Source organism: Mustelus asterias, chromosome 16 (genome assembly GCF_964213995.1).
Source record: "Mustelus asterias chromosome 16, sMusAst1.hap1.1, whole genome shotgun sequence".
Taxonomy (NCBI): Eukaryota; Metazoa; Chordata; class Chondrichthyes; order Carcharhiniformes; family Triakidae; genus Mustelus; species Mustelus asterias.
Window position 1 is genome coordinate 67,254,771 of NC_135816.1, and position 16,781 is coordinate 67,271,551.

General features: G+C 42.7%; 1 protein-coding gene across 2 annotated transcripts; it reads left to right on the top strand.

The window, feature by feature from the left end:
• Positions 1 to 823: 823 nt before the first annotated feature.
• sil1 (SIL1 nucleotide exchange factor) lies at positions 824 to 16,781 on the top strand. 2 transcript variants are annotated; one of them, XM_078231242.1, is made up of 10 exons: positions 824 to 918; positions 1,939 to 2,043; positions 3,708 to 3,849; positions 4,613 to 4,733; positions 5,081 to 5,180; positions 9,480 to 9,671; positions 9,750 to 9,871; positions 11,171 to 11,267; positions 14,341 to 14,505; positions 16,119 to 16,781. In XM_078231242.1, the coding sequence occupies exons 2-10, from the start codon at positions 1,957 to 1,959 to the stop codon at positions 16,470 to 16,472; spliced, it is 1,380 nt and encodes a 459-aa protein (XP_078087368.1). In that variant the 5' UTR covers positions 824 to 918; positions 1,939 to 1,956; the 3' UTR covers positions 16,473 to 16,781. The 2 variants fall into 2 exon arrangements, with proteins under 2 accessions (XP_078087368.1, XP_078087370.1); XM_078231244.1 differs by having other exon boundaries at positions 839 to 918; positions 9,765 to 9,871.

Genomic DNA, 16,781 nt, shown 5'->3' on the forward strand with positions numbered 1-16,781 from the left:
ACAGTAACAAGAGTAACATATGTACAAGTACCCATAGTGGTAACCATCTATGGTTCACCACAGCGTCTTACAGAAACACGACTCATGTGACTACCAAAAGTTCCCTCCCTCTCTTTTCTCCTCAAAACCTACTTCCTTAACCAAGCTTTTGATCATGTGACCTAACATCGACTTATGTGACTTGGAGTCGTATTTGCTTCACAATACTCATGTGAAGCGCCTTAGGATATTTCATTATATTAAACGTGCTACATAAATATATGTTATTGTTTCAAAAAATTGGACTTGGCTGAGTGACTTTACTGTTTATCCTTTCAAAGTAATTACTAACTCACTTTAATATTTTTGATTATGTCACAGAGAAATTCATGGAGAAAGTTTATGATAACCAGTACACTACTGAGGAAATTAAAGCTCAAAGTTGCTTTATTTTAAGCAAATCTTCCAGGACAGAACCACTGAAAGCAGGGCCAGTATTTCAGGTGACCGAAACAAATTCTTGTTTCGTTGCACAGGATCCCAGTGCTATTTTGAGCCACATTTCCCTGCTTTGTTTTGAGCATTTCTTTATTGAAATCTTCTGGAGTAATGCAGAAAGTCGGTTTTAGGAAACGTAATTTGAAAAGAAACACTCTTTGGAGAAAGGCTGCGGGTGTTTGTTTTGCAGGGAATTTTGCTCCTATGAAATGGCGTTGGCAGGGTCCCTTTAATACATGTTTTGTCTCCCCCCGCGAGAGCTGGGCGCTGTCCCTTTAAATTATTACATCAGGGAAAAAGTTGTGATTGGCTCCCTGGTAATGACGGCAAAGGACGTGGCTGTTCCAGAGGAAAGCAAATCAGCAACAGGAAGCGGTAGTGATACAGAGTGAGAGAGCGGAGCAAGTAGACAGCAGTGGCTGTGGGAATCGATAGAAAGAGGTGAGTTCATACACGGCAGCGTTGTTGCAGTTCAGCATTGCATCAGAGAGACAGGCAGGGGGCTGCTGTAAGGTTTGATAGGGGGAAGGTTCCTATTACTACCATCTGTTTGCATTGCTTTATAATGCACGCTATGACCGTTTGTCTCTAGGAATTTGGACTGGAGTAACTGGGAATTTAGTCCAGTATTCAGGTGGCCCTGTGAAATGTTGCCTCATGATTGCACACACGTCTGCTAGCCCATTGTTAGGTCACAAAGGGGCATTGTAATGGTTACTGGGCTCGCTATCCAGAGATCGAGCTGGGCTATTGATCCATTGAACATGAATTTAAATCCTGTTTCTGGAAGTCATTTACTGTCCCTGGCTTTTCATATCTATTAAAGGTGACAAGGAAACTTGTGGAATGTTATAAAACTGCTATCCGGTCCATTGGCACAGTGGTTAGCACTGCTGCCACACAGCGCCAGGCACCTGGGTTCGATTCCCAACTTGGGTCACTGTGTGGAGTTCTCCCCATGATATATGGGTTTCCTCCGAGTGCTCCAGTTTCCTCCCACAGTCCAAAGATGTGCAAGTTAGGTGAATTGGCCGTGCTAAATTCTCTCTCAGTATACGAATAGGCGCCGGAGTGTGGCAACTAGGGGGTTTTCACTAACTTTATTGCAGTGTGAATGTAAGCCTATTTGCGACTAGTAAATATACTTTTTAATCTCTTTATTTACCTGGTCTGACATGTGTGTGACTCAACACACCAGAGTTTGCTTATCTGGTCTGACATGTAACTCTTAATACACCACCATGGTTGATTCTTAAATACCCTCCAAACATCCTAGTGAGTCACACTCATTTATTTTACTGGGGCAGTTACAGATACAGAACTAATGCTGGCCTGGCTAGCAAGAATGGGAGGGAGGTCGGGGGGGAGAGAGAAAACTCATGTGGGTTTAGTGTTTTGATAGCTGGATCGGTGTTAATCTATATCTGCATTGTTCACAATGCTGTACTATTTGTACCATAGAATCTGGAAATACTTGCAATGGAGCTTGGTTGTCTGAACCTGATCTTGCTACTGATATCTGTGCACTGTTTGAATTACTCCTGGGGTGAGAACAGCCAGCAGCAAGTAAGTAAATTTGAGGGTCTATGGGGGAGGGAATAAATGAGATTGGAGTAATGGTAGTGGAGCCTTTTCTGAATGAACATCTCCAATTGTGTAGAATGTGAACCTTGAAGTTTTAAAAAATAACATGTTTAATATATTTATCTATAATATCTGCAATTATTATTTGTTTATTCATGAGTGCTCTCCCTGAAGGAGGGAGCATTATATACAGATACTTCATTCTATGCATTTTATATTGGTGCTTTTTTTCATCAGTGATGATTTGCCATCACCTTCCACTGGCAGGGGCAGGTGCTTAGTCTACCTCAGCTGGAACTGTGTTTATTCTGAGCCATCTACCTAATTGAGCTAATCTGTCCTATATATTGCATAGATAATTTATATAACATGTTATATTTGTAGTGCCTTTGTGTCTCAAACTCAGCACTCACATTTACAAAATATAACTTTGTGTGGTGACTTATGCAGGTAAACATGGATAACACAAGGTCCCACAAGAGAATAAATGGTTAATCTGGTGATGGTGGAACAGTGGTGGTTTGACTAAGGCCCGAGGACACCCACCTCCTCTTCAAATAGTGCTATAGAATTTCTTGAAATTCACTGGAACAGACAGATGATTTGAAGTCTTGTCAAAAGGCCAACATCTTCCAGACTATCATCTTAGATTATAGACTCAAATCCTGGTGTGTTGGTTGAATCCGCAACCTTCTGGTTATCAGTGAGAGGGTTATCAGTGAACTGCAAATGTGCAGAAGGGGGAAAACATCAATTTCACAACACTTCTCGAGCTGCTTATTAACATTCCTGAAAAATGTTTGAAGTGTAGTCAGTTTGTTGAAAGGATGACTGGGGTCATGGTGAGTTGGTGTAGACTTTCAGTGAAATGGTGTCCATTGTCAAGATATGGGTGATTATCCTTTAAGTATTGTTGTCTTAGCTTTGTGTTGGGAGCTCTTGATGACATTCATCATTTCTAGTTTGCTTACTGAACCAACACAACAATCAGCCAATTAAGTTTGTTTGTGGTATTGTAGAAATGTATATGTATCTATCAGAAACCAGCATTGTGTGGAGAACAGGCAATCATCTGTGATTTCCCCAAATTGCCAATTAGTGGTTGAGAGTGGGCTTATCATCCAAATAAGTAAGTCAGCTCGCTTGAGCTGGACAGCTAATGGGAGGCTTTCCAGTGTTGAAGGAGCAGGATGCCTTTTCGGGTAAATGAAAGAGGGAGCCAAAATTTAAAAATAAAGACTTGGTAGCTGCATCACTATTGTGGAGGGGGTACCCCTCCTGTTCCCCAGTGCCTTTGGGTCTTATAGGTTTTTAACTGGCTCAGGGACAGGATGGAGCTGGGAAACCAGAATGTCAAATACTGGGGCCTTAAAAAAAAAATCAGCCCTCAGAAATTTTCAGCAGAGTCAGAACACCAAGCAAACATAAGAGATTCACCTCGTGTTGAGCTTCCTGTTCCATAAGTATTGGTATCTAGGCACAATCATTGAATGCAAGGGCATGACAGAGTTCCAATTCATGGTGAAATCCAGATTTTGTTCTTAACTCCGAGTCACGGTAATTTCCAAGTTGCGAACAAATCTTCTGAGCATTGGAGATTTATTTTTAATTCATTCTTCCAAAACTCATTCTATCTGTCTCTCTAGAGAGCGTCTGCTCTTACTGTGGTGGAACAGACTGAAGAAAATATTGGAAAGAGGAAGGAGGAAGCAACAGTGGAAGATGATCTAGACCCTGAGGATATAGAGGTCTTTTACCCAACCAATAAATGGCAAGAAGTTAAACCAGGTAACTTTTCTCTTTATGCCACTCTCCCTCGCTCTCATTCCTGTCTTCACTTGAGTCCAACTTCCTATTTGCTTTTGGTTCTCTTGGCAGCTGTTGTGAATGTTTGCCACACCTTCAGTAACATTTGACTGCTTTGGGCAGCTTTCTGCTGTTTAATATTAGGCAGCTGATTGCCCTTTTTATGATGCCATCCACTTTCTTTTTAAACATGGAGTTTGCAGAAAGGACACGTGTTGCCCGAGGTCAGTAACAGCAGCAGTGCCCCTCAAACTGGGGAAGCACCATGAATGTAATTAAACATAAAATCTAGTGAAAAGTGCCACTAAGGCTCACTGGGTTTTCCTCTGATCCCTGTACATTGGAAACGCAAATGGTCTGTGATGATCCACTAACTTTTAAAACTCTTACTTTGTGATACACTGGCAGTAGTGACCTACACTATGGAAGGAACTGAAAGAAAGTGGAATTTTTTTTTTTAGCTTGCGAAATGGAAGTGGATATGCACTTGAAAAGGAATATCTGTGGGAAATGAGTAGGAGAGTGGGAGTAATTGGGTGGCTTGTGAAGGGTTGGCATAGTAACAGTTGGCTGAATGGCCGCCTGTGCTGTATGATTCTAATTCTCAGCTGTACAACTGTGTATCATTTTGGTAGAGTAGAGATACTGCTGTTGTGATTCTTGTCCACCCGTTCTCTTTCTCTCTTTTCCCCCATGTCCCAATCCTGACTCATTCAGCCAGGCTTCTTCTGTTCTTTCTGTGCAGGCCAGGCAATACCTGCAGGACTACATGTTCGGCTAAATTTGGAGACTGGAAAAAATGAGGCCAAAATCCTGGATGATGGGAATGGGAAGGATGGATTGAAGTACTGGAAGCAAGGAAGCAGGTACTGTGGGAATGTTGCATGCATACAAAAGTATTGCTGTGCAGTGAACAAATTTTGGGATTTGTAACTTTTTTGCAATCTATCTTGCAGGAAATTGCATCCAAAGTCCCAATTTTTAACTCTGGTTGCAATTGGAACAGATGGGTACAGAGAGAAAGGGGGAGCCCTATTTCCTCTACACCCGGTAGTGAGTTGAATGTGAAGCCAAAGTCACTAGCTCCTGGGCCTTGTTTGAGTTTGGCAGAACTCTCTCCTGGCCAATCAGGAAGCTTGGCCACAGGAATTGTGCATGCCATTTTCTTTTTTAAACCAGCAGGACTCCTGGTCATCTAATTTTGTCCTTTCAGACATGGAATGGTGAATACAGATTCTAAATCCTTCACAGCTGAGGAGTTGAAAAAGGCCTTGAAGTTAATGAAACAAGAAGGCATCACTGACATTGATGAGGTAAGGACGAGTTTTTAGGAAGAAATCACCAAAGCATTCTACCAAAGTTTGTTTGTTTAGAAATATTAGAATTTACTTTAATAGTATAACTGAATCAGAACTTCATGTGGAGTTTGTGTTCTATGAATTATGTCATTCTGCAAGTTTCTGTGACCCCTCTTTTGATTAAATGTGATTACATTTTGTCCTTTCAAACTGTCCTCAAAAGGAAGATGTTTATGTTGAGCTCACAACAGACATGAAAAGGTCATAGTAAGCTGGACTTCTACCCACTCCCCATGTTATGTTCCGTTGTCCTGCTCAGGCTGAGGACCAGGAAGAAATAGCTCTTTCTGCCACCACCAGCTCCTGACCACCCCCAAATCAGTTTGAAAATGCAATCCAATAGTGAGGGGAGCTAGAAGCTGAGTCCATCAATATTCCTTTTTTTATAATATAATATTGCATAGTGAATCAATAGAATTTTCAGAGTTGATCCCTGGGTACCTTTTTAAGTACCTTTTTAAAAAAAAATGTCAGTTACCTGGGAGGATCACCCTCATTGTTCCACTAGAGCAAGCAGAGAGGGAGTGATTTGTGGCAGGAGTGCTGGTGAGGTTTATTTAATTATTTAGTTAGTGTGGGATTTTTTTGCCTTTATTTTGAGTAGTATTTTTATTTTAATTTTAAACTGAAAACCGGAAGTGGGCTGCTAAGGAGTCTGGGAAGGGTTTTTAAGCACGCAAAGTATAAAAGGTAGGCTGCAGTATACAGCAGGCAGCGTCGGGAGCGGGCAGCGTAGTGAGTGGGAAGCAGAGTGTGAGCTATAAGGGCTTTGGCTCACAGGGCTTCGGAGGACAGGGCGAGCAGGGGTGAGTTTTAAACATTAAATAATTTTTTACAATATATAAAAAGGAATAGAGTGGCTAGAGTGAATGTTGGACCCTTGGAGGACGAGAGGGGGGATTTAATAGTGGAAAACGAGGAAATGGCTGAGACTTTAAATAGGTTTTTTGTGTCGGTCTTCACGGTGGAAGACACAAATAGTTTACCGAATATTAACAATCGAGTATTGGTAGGAGGAGAGGTACTCAATACAATTATTGTTACTAGAGAGGCAGTGCTTGGTAGACTAACGGGACTGAAGGTGGACAAGTCCCCAGGCCTGGATGGAATGCATCCCAGGGTACTGAAAGAAATGTCAGAGGTAATAGCGGATGCGTTAGTGGTTATTTATCAAAATTCACTGGACTCTGGGGTAGTGCCAGCTGATTGGAAAACGGCTAATGTTACGCCGCTGTTTAAAAAAGGAAATAGACAAAAGGCGGTAACTACAGGCCGATTAGCTTAACGTCTGTAGTTGGGAAAATGCTGGAATCCATCATTAAAGAATAGCAGGCCATCTGGATAAGAATGGTTCGATCAAGCAGACGCAGCATGGATTCGTGAGAGGAAAGTCGTGTTTGACGTACTTATTGGATTTTTATGAAGATGTGACTATTGCGGTTGACGGAGGGGAACCGGTAGATGTGGTGTTTTAGGATTTCCAAAAGGCATTCGATAAGGTGCCTCACAAAAGGTTGCTGCAGAAGATTGGGGCACACGGAGTTGGGGATAGGGTGTTAGCGTGGACTGGGGATTGGCTATCCAACAGGAAGCAGAGAGTTGGAATAAATGGGTGCTTTTCTGGTTGGCAGATGGTGACTAGTGGCATGCCGCAGGAATCGGTGCTGGGGCCTCAACTGTTTACTATTTACATAGATGATCTGGAGGAGGGGACTGAGTGTAGGGTAACAAAGTTTGCTGACGACACGAAGATAGGTGGGAAAGTGAATTGCATGGAGGAAGCGGGAGGTCTGCAGAGAGATTTGAATAGGCTGAGTGAGTGGGCAAGGATCTGGCAGATGGAGTATAAAGTTGGCAAATGCGAGGTTATTCACTTTGGAAGAAATAATAGCAAATTGGATTATTATTTAAATGGAAAAAAATTACAACATGCTACTGTGCAAAGGGACCTGGGGGTCCTTGTGCACGAGTTGCAAAAACTCGGTCTGCAAGTACAACAGGTGATCAAGAAGGCAAATGGGATGTTGGCATTTATCGCGAGAGGGATAGAATATAAAAGCAGAGAAGTCTTGCTGCATGTGTACAAGGCATTGGTGAGGCCGCAGCTGGAATACTGTGTGCAGTTTTGGTCCCCTTACTTGCGAAAGGATATATTGGCCTTGGAGGGAGTGCAGAGAAGGTTCACCAGGTTGATACTGGAGATGAGGGGTGTATTATGAGGAGAGATTGAGCAGATTAGGTTTGTACTTGTTGGAGTTTAGAAGGCTGAGGGGGGATCTTATAGAGGCATATAAGATAATGAAGAGGCTGGATGGGGTAGAAGTGGAAAGATTCTTTCCACTTAGAAAGGAAACCAGAACTAGAGGGCACAGCCTCAAAATAAAGGGGGGTCAGTTTAGGACAGAGTTGAGGAGGAACTTCTTCTCTGAGGGTGGTGAATCTCTGGAATTCTCTGCCCACTGAAGTGGTGGAGGCTACCTCGTTGAATATGTTTAAGTCACAGATGGATTTCTGATCGGTAAGGGAATTAAGGGTTATGGGGAGCAGGTGGGTAAGTGAAACTGATTCACTTCAGATCAGCCATGATCTTATTGAATGGCGGGGCAGGCTCGAGGGGTTAGATGGCCTACTCCTGCTCCTATTTCTTATGTTATGTTAAGTATGTACATTTAATTGGGGAAAATGGAAGAGCTTAAAAATTAGTAGCATGCGGATAAAAATTACACTGGCTTGGTTTGAGCAGCTGGTGAACATAGCCCTTTCAATGGAAGTGGTTGATCTGCAACAAAAAATTTTTTGCTTCTGAGTTGAATTTCAGTGAACTGAAGTAACTACTACAACAATCTGTTTTCCTTCCATCTAAATTTGAATTGAATGTTAACTATCAAACCATTGCTGAGAATTTCCAGTCTTACTTTCCATATGTGGGTAAACGGTGTTGAGATACAGATCATGTCAATCAATTCGGCCTGAGGGGCTGAATGGCCTACTACGTGTTCTATATACACTTACAACCAGTTTCAGTTGCTAGGGATTGTTCTGTAAGTTGCTATATTGCTTCCATTTGGTACAAAGGAGTATTTTGTACTAAATATTTTTGTTTCTTAACTGACCAGCTATATAAAGTTAGGCAGATATCTGTCCAAGCACTTATCAATTTTCTACTGTTGAACTAGAAACATGTTTGATTCATCCTTTTCCCTCCCTTGCCACCAACCCACAGCCACAGAAGAAACTATAGGCTGAATTTTCTCATTTGCTGAGGACGCTGCTGTTGGGATTGGGCAGGGTGGGCAGCATTTTACTTTGCCACCAGCGCTGCTGTCCAGTATGGAACAGTGGCCTGCCAGTCCAGAGGGCTGGTTGCTCTGCAGCACCATGATTAGATTAGACCACTGCTGAAGCTGCAGCATGTGGGAGAGGGTGCTTTAATGCTGAGGAGCCAATGGAAATAAGGTAAACTAAATTGTGGTGCCGTGGGAAGAAAGGCGCATTCCAGTGATGGCACCTTAACTGAGGAAGTGGCTATTGTCATAGGGAGCCCACTATGGACAATGGAATGGCCATCAAGGAAACTCCCTGTCTCCATGCCAGCTCCGACATCTGATGAAAGGCCACCTGTGGATCTCCGTCCAGTGGTGGGTTCTCCCACTGTGGGCAATATGCCTCAAGGATGTGGAAGGTACCCGTTAATTAGGCACTTAAGTGACTGAATTGGCCTCCTGGTGGGCAGTCACGCCACTGAGGTTCCCACTGCTGGCTCAATGCCATGTCTGTGGGAAGACATAGGGCTCCCTTCCAACACCTTCCCTTGTTGTAAAGTTTGAGCAGGTTTCTTGCTCAAATGCTCAGTGTGTTTCCTGCTTTGTCCTGAGTCAACGTTAGGAGAACTGCAAGAAAGTGGGTGAAGAATAACTGTGAATCCCACTCTCAATCTCTTCCTGAAAATGTCTGATGAGCTTTGGATTTTCTTGATTGTGATGCGCACTCTACTGGGCAATAGTAGACTAGGACTTGTGTTTTAAAAGCGTATATGTATAGTGAACATTGAATATATTTCAACTCTTATAACTACTTTAACATTTGTGATGCACCTTGGAATAATCAGACAAAGGGAGCCATTGAAACAAGTGACCAAAAGCTTGGTTTTAACAGGTGGGTTTGAAGGAGCATCTTAAACGCGATGCAGTAAGTGAGGGAGAAATTCCAGAGTTTGAACTGCCGTAAAACTGGTCTTTCTGTTTTCGCATCCAGGGCCATGAGGAGAAGGTGCGGAAGACATTCCGTCCAATCAAAGAACTTATGGAAGATTTTGAAGCGATGAATGTTGTAATGGAGACTGATATGGAAATAATCAATAGACTTGTCAGCAAATTCAACAGCACGAGTGCGACACTGGAGAACAAGGTTGCAGCTCTATTTGACCTGGAATACTATGTCCATCAGGTACTGGCAGAGCTTTCGGTGTACTGCATGACTGTTGGGGATTGGGAGCAAAATTTAACTGTGTATGGTTACTCCTAGGTGGACAATGCCCAGCATCTGATGGCCATTGGAGGGTTGCAACTTATGACCAATGCACTAAATGCCACAGAACCCTGCATTCGGGAGAACGCTGCCTTTGTGCTGGGATCTGCACTCTCTGGGTAACGACTTGCTTATAGAATTCTTGGTAGGACTCTGTGTGGAATGAAACTGCAGCAAATTTGTTGTAAACAAAAATTAACTTGTCAAGTACTACAGGCAGCTTCACAGCTTAACAATACAGAAGCTAAATACTGTGGATGCTAGAAATCTCAAATAAAAACAGAAAATTCTGCAACTACTCAGCCAATCTATGGAGAGAAATTGAATGAACATTTCAGGTTGGCGACTTTTCATCAGCCAAGAACTTGTTCGACAAGACATCCTGCAGTGTGGTCTGTTTGGGACAGGAAGGCTGATTTTTAACTTATTGTTTGAAGGGCAAGGGGGTGGGGGGAATCAAGGGAGGGGTGACCCTCATACCTCTGAACCCACCTATCCTCTTCCTACCCAGTTCCTCCCTTAAACCCACCCCATTCTCACTATCATTCCCCATAAACCTCCCAGCCCAACACCGTGGACTTGCCTGCTCTGGGGATTTAAGTCCTTGGGGTTCTGTCTTCACCAACAGTCCTGGCAGCAGCTACTGACTTCTTCTTGGTGCTGCCTGGGCTGATGAAGCTGCTGGCCATTCTGATTAGCCAGCAGTTCCAGAGGGTGGGATTTCTGTCCCAATGAGGGGTGCAAGTCCCACCCTGCTCTTAATGATCCCTGCAGAATTTTGTGGCTGATAATTTGCCATTAATCCACCCTGACTTTGGTTCACTCCTGGGACAATTACTCTGCTGCTGCCTTTAGGATGGAACTGAGACCCTGCCTGCTTCCTTGGGTGGAGGAAAATGATCCTCTGGCATGACCTGACCCAAGAGCTGATGGATTCTCCCAGCTGTTCTCGCACTTATCTATCCCTTAATCAACATCACTAAAACAGATGATTTAGTAATCATTCTTGCTGTTTGTGGGTTCTTGCTGAACACTAGCTGCCACATCTCCCTACATTGAATTGCAGCAGTGACTACATTTCAAATATACTTAATTGGCTGCAAATCCTTTTAAGATATGCTCAGGTCAGGAAGACTGTGTACATGTATACATATTTTTGTATTTATAGATAAATTCTTTCCTCTCCCCATTCATTGTTCCTGGATTCCTTATTTTCTGTCATTGGGCAGCAGTGCATTCCTCAGGCTGTTAATTCTATTGCCAAAAATCTCAATTAATTTATATAAATTAATTTATGATCTCTGTAATTGCTATCTTGAAAAGTAGGCCATGCAAATAGCTCACCCTTCTGGATTGCAGCTGGATTTGAAAATCCACCTCTTGTTTTTTAAATCGTTTCTTTTTATTCTACCCTTTAGCAACCCAAAAGTTCAGATTGAGGCGATAGAAGCAGGAGCTTTGCAGAAATTATTGATATTGTTGGCAACTGACCAGCCACTGGCTATAAAGAAAAAGGTAATGGCAAAACAAATCTCCCTTGTGGGCCAGAGGGTGCAGTCAAGGGCAGTTCTCTAGTAACCAGAGCCACGGTTGTGGCTTGTTTGTCGTGAACGGTTTCTGTACCTTGGCTACTTGATCGAAGTAAAATGTCAGTAAGGGTTGGATTCTCACTTATCAAGAAGCTTCACATAAAAGAACGTGCACACAACCTGTTCGAGAGTGAGTTTTCATTATGTTGAGGGGAGCGAAGGAGGAAACTTGGAAGCCAGGTTTACTTTCTAAGCAAATGTAATTGTTGATTCCAGTTATTTTGAAGGTGTACACACTCTAGTGCTTTGTGGTCTTGTAAACAAGGTGAAGGATCATGAGGCTGATGCCCAATGTTAGGAAACTGGGTTATCAACTTGATTGGAAAAACCAAGACCAGCAAAGCCTTTGTGGTGCTCAAAACTGAAGATTACTCAAACAGGTTTGGCCACAATACTACAGTGCAGATGAGGCCCTTTGGCCTATCGAGTCTGCACCGACACATGAAATTCCCTGACCTGCCCTCCTAATCCCACTTGGCCCATAGCCTTGAATGTTATGAGTACTTGGCGTGCCAAATACTCATCCAGGTACTTTTTAAAGGATGTGAGGCATCCCGCCTCCTCCACCCTCCCAGGCAGTGCATTCCAGACTCTCACCACCTTCTGAGTAAAAGATTTTTCCTCCGATCCCTCCCTAAACCTCCACCCTTCACTTTTAATTTGTGTCCCCTCGTAACTGACCCTTCGACTAAGGGAACAGCTGCTCCCTATACACCCTGTCCATGCCCCTCATAATCTGGAACACCTCAATCAGGTCGCCCCTCAGTCTTCTCTGTTCCAATAAAAACAACTCGAGCCTATCCAACCTCTCTTCGTAACTTAGATGTTCCATCCCCGGCAGCATCCTGGTAAATCTCCTCTACACCCCCTCCACTGTGTTCACATCCTTCCTGTAATGTGGCGACCAGAACTGTGCATAGTACTCCAGCTGTGGCCTCAAGTTCTATACAACTCCATCATGACCTCTCTCTGCTTTTGTAATCTATTCCTGTTTGATGAAGGCAAGTGTGTTGTATCCCTTTCACCACCCTATTAACCTGCCTTTCCACCTTCAGAGATCTATGGACAAACACTAAGGTCCCTTTGTTCTTCGGAACTTCCCAGTGTCAGACCTTTCATTGTATACTTCCTTGTCAAATTACTCCTTCCAAAGTGCATCACCTCACTTTTCAGGGTTAAATTCCATCTGCCAATTATCTGTCCACTTGACCATCTCGTCTGTATCTTCCTGTAACCCAAGACACTCAACCTCTCTGTTTAGCACCCGGCCAGTCTTTGTGTCATCAGCAAACTTACTGATCCTACCAACCCCCCCCCCCCCCCCCGACCCCACATAATAATTTATGTCATTTATATAAATGATGAACAATAGGGGGGCCAGCACGGATCCCTGTGGTATGTCACTGGCCTCCAGTCATTAAAGCAGCCGTTTGTCACCACCCCCTATTTTCCTATCACTAAGCCAATTATGAACCCATCTTGTCAGATCCCATGTGCATTAGCCGCCTTAAGTCTCCCATGTGGGAGTTTGTCAAAGGCTTTGCTGAAATCCATGTAAACTACATCAACCGCACTACCTCATCCACACACTTGGTTACATGCTCAAAAAATTCAATCAAATTTGTTGGGTATAACCTCTCTCTGATAAAACCATACTGACTATCCCTGATCAAACATTGCCCCTCCAAATGGAGATAGATTCTCTTGTTCAGAATCTTCTCCAGTGGTTTCCCAACCACAGACGTGAGTTCCCTGGTCTGTAGTTCCCTGGCTTGTCTCTACAATCTTTCTTAAATAGTGAGACCATATTAGCTGTTCTCCAGTTCTCTGGCACCTCCCCGGTGGCTAGGGAGGAATTAAAAATTTAGGTCAGAGCCCCTGCAATTTCCTCCCTTGTCTCACACAACAGCCTGGGACACAATTCATCTGGACCTGGAGATTTGTCCACTTTTAAGCCTGCCAATATCTTGTCACGCCCTATGATTTTCTCTCGAGCCTCCGTCTCTCTCCCCAAGTTCCATAACTAACTAATTCTCCTGGGTGAAGACAGATGTGAAATATTTGTTTAACGCCCTACCAATGTCCTCTGCTTCCACACACAGATTTCCGCCTTGGTCCCTTATGGGCCCTGCTCTTTCCCATTGATCTACTTATAGAATATCTTAGGATTTTCCCTACTTTTACCAGCCAGAACACTCATGTCCCCTCTTTGCTCCTAATTGATTTCTTAAGCTCCATCCTGCACTTTCTGTCCTCCATTAATGCCTCTGCAGACTTACTCCTGTTATACTTAGTAAAGGCCCTGTTTCCCTTTCATTGTATCCTGAATGTCTCTGGTCATCCATGGTATTCTGGGTTGGTTTGCACCTTCCTATTGCCTGAGAGGGAACATATTGGGCCTGTACCCTCCCCATTTCATCTTTGAACACCCTCCACTGCTCTTCTGTAGAAAGTATAACTTTCTCCCTTTTGTACTCGCGTCCTTTCTTTGAAGTAAAAGCTGATAATCCATTCATCCTTGATTACTTTGTACGTTTCACTAACTTTTAATGATCTGTGCTTGTGGACCCCTAAATCATTTTGCTCCTCCATAATTGTTGGTCATTTGTCATTAAGAAAATGTGCAACGTTGGATGGCCTTGCACTTCCCAACCATTGAATACCTATCAAGGGCAGCAGTTTTACCCACTCGCTTAATTGTATCCTATAGTCCACTGTAAGGTCACTATACAATGGAAAACATGCTTTTTCTAAACACTATTTCAAAATGGGAGCATTCTGCAAGACGGTTGTTGCAAACCCATAGAAAGGCAAGTTCGTGACTGTTAGGAAACCTTTCTTCTTCACAAGTAGTTATCCTGATAAAGTAATAGAGCTAAAATCCAAGGCAGTTAGAATCTATAATTGGGGGGAAATAGGGTGAGGGGAGCAAATTGTAAACTTTATAAAGTGGTGTGTTAGGCCAAATGCCTCCCTAATTTGTGCTTTTTTTTTTTCAGGCTCTCTTTGCATTCTCATCAATGTTGCGTCACTTTCCATTTGCCCAGCAGCAGTTCCTGAAACTTGGAGGCTTGCAAGTACTAGGGCAGCTCTTTCAAGCAAAGGGAATGGAGTCCCTGCGTATTCGCATCATGACATTGCTATATGACATGGTCATGGAGAAGGTGTGGAAACAGGCATTTACACCATGCCAACTTCCTTTTATCTAGCGGCTATCCTTGCTGTGCCTATCACAATCTTTTTATCTTTATTGTTTTCAGCTCATCAAATTGCCTTTTTTCAACTTAGCCACATTAACTTAAGTAGCTGATGTATGGCTGTCACTCTTTTATTATCTTAACCATATTCAATTGGCTTAATGCCAAAAATACTCTTAGTAATTTTCAACAGTATGGAATCCAAATATTATCCTGTGACCTAGCTCCACAGTGTATTTTCAGATTTCTCGAGGCAAAATAAATTTAGTTAACATGTCAGTGATTTCGTACACTTGATGATGAGATGCTGTTGTTCATGTGATCTCAGCAGAGTTTAGGCTGCAGGGACCTTCCCCATGTGAGGATTAGTTTAAATCAGCAGTGTTTCTAGCCAACAGCAGGGTATGTAGTGAGTCAGGAGTCAAACTATCAACATCTGAGCATGTAGCAAACAGAAAAAGAAAAATGTGGTTTGGGTTCATTTATAATATAGGCATAAATTCTCATGTTTCAGGTAGAACTGTTCAGTTGGTCAAAAGGCTAACAAATGAAAAGCTCCATTAGTGGACTCACTTAATAATATTGTGGCACACATTGTTTTATGTCATAGGAAGGATTAATGGAATTGTTGGTTAAGATTCAGGATTTGCTACTCTGGATCTCTGTCTGCAGGTTCATGACATTTCTTTCAATAGCCTGGTCTTGCCACTGTTTTGCCTGTGCCATTTTTCAGTGTTGTGTGTGTGATGGCACATGAGCTTAGGGTTACCTGTCTTGCTATCATATGTCCAACTGGTCAGTGAGCGAAACTCCTGATTATATCGGACACAGGACCTGCTTACACAAGACACCAGCAACACTGACAGAAAATACTGGCAAATCTCAGCAGGTCTGACAGCATCTGTGAGGAGAGAATAGAGCCAAGATTGAGTCTAGATGACCATTCGTCAGAGCTCTGACAAAGGGTCATCTAGAATCAAAACATTGGCTCTATTCTCTCCCCACAGATGCTGTCAGACCTGCTGAGATTTTCTAGCATTTTGGTTTTTTTTCAGATTTCAGCATCCGCAGTATTTTGCTTTTATACCAGCAACACTGAACCTTGGACAGTATCGAGTAGAATTGTAACGTATAACATTTCTATAGACTCATTTACACAAGCAGTCATGGAAATATTTCAGCACAATTTCCTTTCCCTCGTTTTTCTCAGGTTCTTGACCTGCAGAGAGTTTTCTTTCAAAGGGAAATACTACTTGTGCAAACATTTCACTTTTTAAATTACAAAAATCTGTTAAATGCATGTCAAGCAAATTGGTCAAATTCACTGCTTTGAGTTGCGCTCAGTTGAATGCAGATGTGGGACAGTGTCCAAGGTCTGATTGGAAAACAGCTGGTTGAGGGCATTTGTTTGCTGCTTAAAGTCATTGTCTACTTCCAGATCCAAACTCCAATCTCCTGTTTTTAAATGGGTAGTTGAAATTTCAAACTGAAATAACAAGGTGGGCAGTGTACTCTGGTCTGAAAATCAACTCAAGTAGCTGAGTGGATATTCAATATAGTTTGATGGTTTTTTTTTGCAGAAACTTATCCAAGAGGTACAAGATGGGAGTGCTCAACATCAGGAGAAATGCCATCAATATGAAAAGGTTAACTTACTGCCTCCAATGCTGGAGCAAGACTGGTGCATACTGGTTCCCAAGCTCTTGACTTCTACTGACCATGACACGAGAGAAAAAGTTTTGAGGACTATGAACCTTATGATTTCATCCTGCAAGAATGAGTACCAGGCTATGCAGGGTCTGAGTTCCCTGCTCAACATGCTCCGATCAGAGTATGAGGAACTGGCTGCTGAGGAGCAGGGAGAGGGAGAGCAAGATGGTTACTTCCTGGGACTTTTGAACTCTGTCAATGACATCATTAAGAAGCTGGGATGATCGGTGCCAGAAAAACTGCTGGAAACTGGTTTCAACTTGAACCTTTTTTAAGAAAAAACTTATGATTGTGTCACAATGCAATATTGTGAAAGGTTTTACTCTCCAGAGTAAATTTGAAGCCAAAATGAACTTTACATGTTCCCTTCTCTTTGGAATGTTTTGCAATGCCTTATGTAAAGTGTGAAAATGACTCCAGTTGGATTAGTAAATCCGTTTGTTCAAGTTTCCCTCTTCAGCACTGGCATTTTGGAGAAGTTGTGCACTTTATTTATTTTCTGAAATGTAGAGTAAATTCAGTATTGGACCACC